Source organism: Argopecten irradians, chromosome 6 (genome assembly GCF_041381155.1).
Source record: "Argopecten irradians isolate NY chromosome 6, Ai_NY, whole genome shotgun sequence".
In the NCBI taxonomy this organism is placed as follows: domain Eukaryota; kingdom Metazoa; phylum Mollusca; class Bivalvia; order Pectinida; family Pectinidae; genus Argopecten; species Argopecten irradians.
In genome coordinates, this window is record NC_091139.1 from 29,567,707 (window position 1) to 29,575,364 (window position 7,658).

The window sequence follows — 7,658 nt, forward strand, 5'->3', positions numbered from 1 at the left end:
ACCAGAGAAATTATTCCACCATTGAGAAAGAATGTTTAGCGTTGATTTTGGCCTTGAACCAATTTGATGTATATCTCTGCTCTACAGTTGTGCATGTGTTGGTCTTCACCGACCACAACCCTTTGACATTCATTGGGAAAATGAAAAACAAAAACCAAAGAATTCTCAGGTGGAGTTTGACTTTGCAAGAGTACAATCTTGACATCAAACATATCAAAGGGAAAGACAATATTCTGGCTGATGCTTTATCAAGGATTTAAATATGACTTGATATGTCAAGAAAGTTTCCTTTTCAAGAAAACTTTCTTTTCTTTAAGGAGGGGTGTGTTATGTATGACACTAAATACGTGTAGTTATGAGATAAGGGAGATAACTCCTATAGCTTTATTATCAATACATCATATAAAGTTCATATCATTGATTTAGGTTATAGAACTTTCTAGAATATTATCATGTATAAACAAATATGTTTGTAAACATGTTGATTATAAGTAGAGATCTAGAATGATCTATTTCCAGAAAGTTCTGTGTGTTTATTTGTTTACTGTTTTTAGTTAGAAGGTTAGAAGTAGAAGGTTCTCCAATATTCTTGAATTAGGGTTTAGCTATATATACTCCAACTGTCCAAAGCTAATCAGAACTGTAATGAGACCTGTAATAAGACATATCAAGAATTGTACAGCGCCATATAAGATTCTATTGGGAGAGCTATTGTGACTTTATCTGTGGATTATTACAACACTTTGTGTGGATTTATTCATATTGCCTGGAACTTTACAAATCATCGGTGGACATTCAATTTCCTTGTGGATTTGTGATTATTGTTAATTTGAAACCTGGAAGGATCAAGGATTATACCAGGACATTCGCATACAGATAAGTAACACTTTAAATCATCGTACTAGTCTTGTACCACCACCAATTACTTTAGATATTGTAAACCATCTCTGTATAATATTGTATATATAATTAAATTGTGTTTTGAATTTAGCTGCTGGTTTCTCCTTTCTGTTATTCGTTAATGTAACACAACAAACACACACAGAGCTTTTAAACGAATTTTCAACCCACGGTTATACCCCTATATTAGTAAATAATTATGGCCAAGAGGATGGAAATTCGTTGTACAAAGCAGAGTCCTCTTGCACTCTAACTTCCTCAGCTCGGACTAACAGCTACGTACACGTTGGTTAATTACAGCTGCATGGCCGGGATGTGCAGGATCACAATTTTTAGTTTTGAAATCAAATAAATAAAAATCTGAATTAACAAAATCAACGTCGATCTCTGCTGTATGGTACCTTGCTGCATATACACAGTGCGTCATGAAAGAGTGGCCTTTGATTTCCACTTTCAAGACCAGATGTCGACATCTTTTAGTTTAGATGTCGACATCAATAACTGACAAGTCGGTGTCACACCCGAGCATAAACACGATTAATCGCCGAGTTACCGACATTCTACATAAATATCTTGGAATCATTATGTGGGCAGGTACATGTGGTAAGTCGACATATTCTTCTGTTTACGTCGACATCTTCCTATATGATGTCGACATAATACCTTAATTATGTCGACATCATTAAGTCGTAAGTCGGCAACTCGATGGCAGAAATATGCCACCATAGTATATAGCAATAAAACAAAAGTGTGGACATGACAGACGATTTCGTGTATAGTGGCGGATCCAACGGTTTTTTTTGGATTTCAAGTTATATGGGCATGAGTAACCGAGATCGAACAATATCTTTTCGCTTGTATTCACGCCATTTACGCATTAAACTATTTTCCTATGACATCTATATAGACCATAGATGCCATAGGAATAGAGCTTAATGCTTATATTTACGATATCAACTCATTTTAGGGTATCTGCATTAACATTGTTTAAGCTAGATCAGGAAAACCGTTTATCAACGACGATTTAGTCCACAAGATGGAACAGCCATTTTGACGGCAATCAGTTGACGTCACCACGTCAACATTAGTTACGTCATGATGGTCACGTTTTGGGTGTCAGTTATACTGTATCATATACTTCACTTTGCCTTGGTTAGTTTATATAGTACAAGTGACAAGGAAATGTAGATATCTAATTTTGTGTATCAGTTTTGCAAGTCACATATATATTTTTAAATTGCCACATACATATCTAAAATATCGCATATACATATTTAAAACATCGCACATATATCTGAGTAATTATTGAAGATATAATCATATTTATCACATATATATTGAAAAAAATAAATAAATATATAATTTCATTTATTGAATATATATATTTTTGAATTTTGCAACGTTTGACTAACTTAATAGTGGAGATGTCAACTTTCAACATTTTCCAGGTAACACCATTCTAACGTCTCTATTCGTTATTGGAATATTTACCGTGGTGAATTACCTGTTCCCTTTGACATACAGATTGAGATACAGAGGGCTGATCAAATCCGTGGTGTATCCCTCCTGGGACCAGGAATGGGCCAACAAGCTCCTCCTCTGTCCAGAAATGATCGGTCGCCTTGGAAACACAATGTTCGAATATGCAGGAGCTTACGGCATAGCTAAGGAAGTAAACAGAACGTTGGTTTTACCAGTGGATGATAAGTTGTGGAAATATTTCCATATAACTGCGAAAGCTGTTTATAATCGGACATTCACGTGTGAGAGGTGGAAACATGAAAGGATCGATTTCACAGGAATCTGGGAGAAAAAAATATACGATAAGGTGAGGAAATCTCTCGAAAATGTAATGCTGAGGCATTATTTTCAGTCATGGAAGTTTTTCGAAAAGTACAAAGAAGAAATCAAATCGGAATTTTCTTTGAAGTATCCAATACAGCAATCAGTCAACGAAATTCTCCGACACATTGTTACGTCATTTTATCCTCTTGGGAGTCACGTGACTTTTATTGGTGTCCACATAAGGGGTGGTGATTATTTGAGTAAAAGATTCGCCTCATTTGGTTACAGTACTGCACCAATTGGGTATGTGAAACGAGCGATACTGTACTGTCTATCTAAGTATCCAAACCCATTGTTTGTCGTCTGCTCGGAAGATTTGGCGGGAACAAGAAACGACCTGAAATCAATGACCGAGGCAAACATCACAGTTGTGTACCATGAAACGTCACCAGAAATTGATTTTGGGTTGTTGGTTGCGTGTAACCACACCATCATGACGGTTGGAAGTTTTGGATGGTGGGCTGGATATCTCGCCGGAGGTGACGTCATCTACTATAAGTATCCTATTAGGGAAAATACAAAAGCAAGAAAACAATTTGATAATAATTTTTCTGACTATTTCTATCCAAAGTGGATCGCCATGGAGTAAGAAAAATATAGATAAATTCGCATTTTATTGTGTAAACACCTATGAATGAACAATCAAATAGATTCTTTATATGCTTTATTTCAAGAGAAAATGCAAAAAAAAAAAATGAAATAGTTGTGCTGCACTATTGTCCAGTCCATGTGTTTCACCTACTACGATGAAGGCAAATACTGTTAAATAACACTGGATAACCAAATTTGAAATCCTTTTAACAAGTATTTTTATCTGTCATCGATAAGGACGTGCAAAAAGACCCAAAATCCAGTAATTTCACAAATGCTTTGTTCCATACTTTGTGATATAAAATTCAAAGCATTTCTACAATTTGTATGATACACGACATGAATCTGAGTTTGCTACAATCACAACACCTTAGTGAGAGAAAAAGAGGATAACAAAACGAAATAACCATGTCCCCAACATATGTCAGAATAAACAATCTTCTTAGTTGCAGTTGCCCAAACTCATTGATAGGTAACAGATCTAGATCATGGTCTACAGTTACACTTGCTCTCTTTACGTCAACACCAGAAGCAATGAACCTAAGAAGTGATGGATACCTGAGATTGTTTGTCAATTGGCGTAATGATAACAGACTGCCCCTTTAGAATTCGGTCTAGTTTTTTGTGTGATGTAACTTCCTGTGTTTATCTTATAATTCCAAAAGACGAGAGGTTCCGAGGTAGAACGAAAAAGAAAAACATTATTAAAGTTGTCTTCCGCTCGAGTGTCTGCTTCTATTTATTAGTAGAAATTAAAGGACTATTGATGATATTTGTTTTTGTCGATTTTTGTACTTAATATTTGTTTTGGAAATAAAAAATATAAATGTATAAATATATACATGTACATCCCTTTATCTAAATAAATATGAAAAAATTGAATTTGTGATAAAATCATATTAAGGGAGATAATTCTGATAGGTTTGGTTTTCTTCGTGAAATAAATTATCATTTATTCATTTTTAGTGTTTTGTCTTTTTTTTCTGAATATTTTACTATAATTCTGCCTGGTAATAATTATAAGACTCTTTCATATGTGGATATGAAGAATAGGAATATTCTACCCAAGGGTCACCAAATGTTTAAAACCTGAGGCTTGCCGAGGGTTTTAAAACATTTTGTGAACCCGATGGTAGAATATCCTTATCCTTCATCTCCTTGTACGAAAGAGGTTTTTTCCTCATACATTTGATTTTGAAACATAATGAAAGGATGAAGCATCAAATAGAAAAATACAGAAATAGTTTATAAAAGTATTAAATAAAGAGAATCTGATTAAAATAAGATATTTACTCTCCCTTCATTACATGTTATGCATTATAAACGATTCGAGAACTTTCCAAGAGTCCTTCTGAACCTTTGGCTTTACACATAAAACCTCTACCAAGATAGTACCATGTTCAGAATATGAAATATGAATCCATGGTGTTATTACATGTGATAAATAGCATAGAAATACTTGATGACTTCATATTCTATTTTTGAAATACTTTGAAAGAGGGATCCAAAATTTAGTCGCCTCCTGTAATGTAAGACTGATATTACTTATTTTTCTTTTTACCTTTTTTTCCGGCAGAAATTTGCTTTAAAATATGATTTAGCTAAATTCATTTTCTGTGTGTTACTTATACAGCAATTATTGTAAAGGAGCACGTTAAACTGTTCATTTTTATGAACATGTTAATGCGCCAAGATCAGTTCACTAAAACACTAGTGTAATCAAAATAATGTCAACAAGAGGAAAGCATGCACACAATCTCATGTGTCATAATTGACTTATAACCTTTACTTTTATCAATATTCTACCGATAATCTGTTGTAAGTAACCATTTATACGTTCCATGGAAAACGATTACTCTGCTCTTGTTCGCCATATCACATATCCACATTGTAACATGTACGTCAGTTGAGTAGGTTTTACTTTCTACCTTGAACTTAGAAACAAGTTTCATACCTCTCATGCACTTCCTAACAACAGCTGTATTTCATAACACCTTAGTACCAACGTTTCACCTTTGACCTTCGCGTTGTCGATATTCCGTAACATATGAGATCAGTAAGAGGCATTCCTGCTGTTTTTTGATATTCCACTTTAAATAAATTCCATGAAAGACTATTTGTCCCCATACAATATTTAACCTTTGTAATGCATACACATGTATATGAGAGCTTTTCTGTGATATACTGATTATGATAATGTTTCAGAAATGTTTATAACATATATATATTTCCTTTTTGTAAATAAAATACTTTGTCAACCAATGATATTTATATATAAATGACTGCCAATAGTTGTCAATGAAGTGTTATGATACACAATCAAGTCTAAATACTTTTACAGACGTTAAATATACTTTGTTTTATAATTCGTTATTCTTACTTCTGGTATTTTGGTTAATATTTTTTTCATTTTATTTTTGTTTTTGGCTGACCCGTATTAACAATATATTGGGTTTGCAGTGCCTCTGGCCTCAGTATCATGAAACAATTTGAAAAGATGCTACTAAGCCAATGGAAATGATGTAACCTTTCATAACGTCATTTGTAATTGGTTATTTTAGCTAAAATTTATTTTTCTAAACCTACAATTGTTTCATGACCCTGCGACTTATAGGGTGAGCAAACATTATCCAAGGTGAATGTTAACCCATGTGTTACGAGTTCTCAGACAAAGTGCATAAGCATGCCAGTCTGGTTTATGGACAACACCTTTTCATATGTTTACGACTTACTTATGAAATAGGAATTAAGTATTTAACACGTGGATTAATAACAATACCGATACTACATTACTATATTATATCAATACGTCAGTACTCTTATCGGATCTACCACCCGCACTAGCAGTATAACATACATTATATAACTGTCTGCGTAAGCAGGTCAAGATGAAAGATATTAGTTTCATAATAACTTCTGATATGTCCTTGATAGGTGTAGAGGATTTGAAGAGGTTATTCATAGGAAACGCAAGCTATTTAGTATCTTTCAGTAATAAGATTGAATAACAGCTTATAGCTACTAGTAATGAAACTGGCCAAAATTATTGATAATGGGATTCTTATTATCAATAGTTTAGAACATACGAAATAATTGTACTAAAAGAATCAAATGAAGAGTTGCAAAAGACGCAATATAAACATCCAATATATTCCTTTATTTTCTAATTAAATCCAAAAAGAGCGTAAACCAATTAACTTTGGTGGCGTATTGATATCACCATTTTGGCGGCGATTTAAGTTCGCGATTCACATGTAAAGTGCTCTATTGTACTAGTATAAAAAAAACTTTCTTAAGACGAACATGCTTGATACGAACTCCTGCTTATTACGAAGTAAAGTCAAATCCCTGGTTTTGGCTCATTTTTATGCATTTTCTTTACCAAACATATAACGAATTTGGATATATCATTGATGGACCACAGAATCACTTCGTATCTAGTCAATATTTGCGTTTGTAACACTATTTTTTTCAGTCTATGACCTTAATCAACTTATACTTTCAGAAACTTTAAAGTGAACATCTGTTATAACGAATTATTTCTCCTGGTCCCATGGGAGTCTTTATAGCAGAGTTTTACTGAAGTTGAGTATTTTTCTCTGCGAATTTTTGGCATCCACAAGCTAAAATAAGTCGGTCTACACTGTGGTTTCTGCATTATACGTATGCTACTGCGCGTCGATTCACGAAAAGAAGGAATATAAATAACTCTTAAAAAGGGGAAGGGTTTTCAGATAATTTCATGTATACAATAAAATTTAATATAGCTCGAAATGCGCATTTCCTCTTAACTTCTTCAAAAATGACGCCGTCCTTTTGTAACGATGTTTGCTGATACAACCGCTGGCATAATGATTTTATAGGAAAACGAGACCATCAGGAAATAAGGAATTAAGCAGAGTTTTGTATAGTAAGTGTATAGATTGTCTTCATTTTTTATGTTTTGGAACTCCCCTTTTTATAGCACACAAATCAGATTACACTTTTATGATCAACCGATTCACAGCTTTAATTCAGGGTAAAAAGTGCAAAAATATATATGATTTATGTGTATAAGAAAAATAAAACAAAACAGATTATATTGAGTGGTCTGACGCCATACCTTCTATAAAGAGTTCGACCAAAGTTCAAACTCTTGTCGATAATTTTCTGCCAGGTATGACTTAACCTCGCTAACCTAAGGATGCTTCTGTCCAAAATCTACAATACCTGCATATGCGATTAAACAAGGTGAATACATTTGGTGATAAATTGAGCGGAAGACACACTACATATATATATATATATATAGTTTTTATTTCTTATACTTGTATATGTATATA

General features: G+C 33.5%; 1 protein-coding gene across 1 annotated transcript; it reads left to right on the forward strand.

Moving 5' to 3' along the window:
• The first annotated feature begins 1,498 nt into the window (after positions 1-1,498).
• Positions 1,499-4,234, forward strand: LOC138326446 (galactoside 2-alpha-L-fucosyltransferase SEC1-like). The gene is made up of 2 exons (XM_069272553.1): positions 1,499-1,503; positions 2,320-4,234. The coding sequence occupies exons 1-2, from the start codon at positions 1,499-1,501 to the stop codon at positions 3,332-3,334; spliced, it is 1,020 nt and encodes a 339-aa protein (XP_069128654.1). The 3' UTR covers positions 3,335-4,234.
• Positions 4,235-7,658: the final 3,424 nt, after the last annotated feature.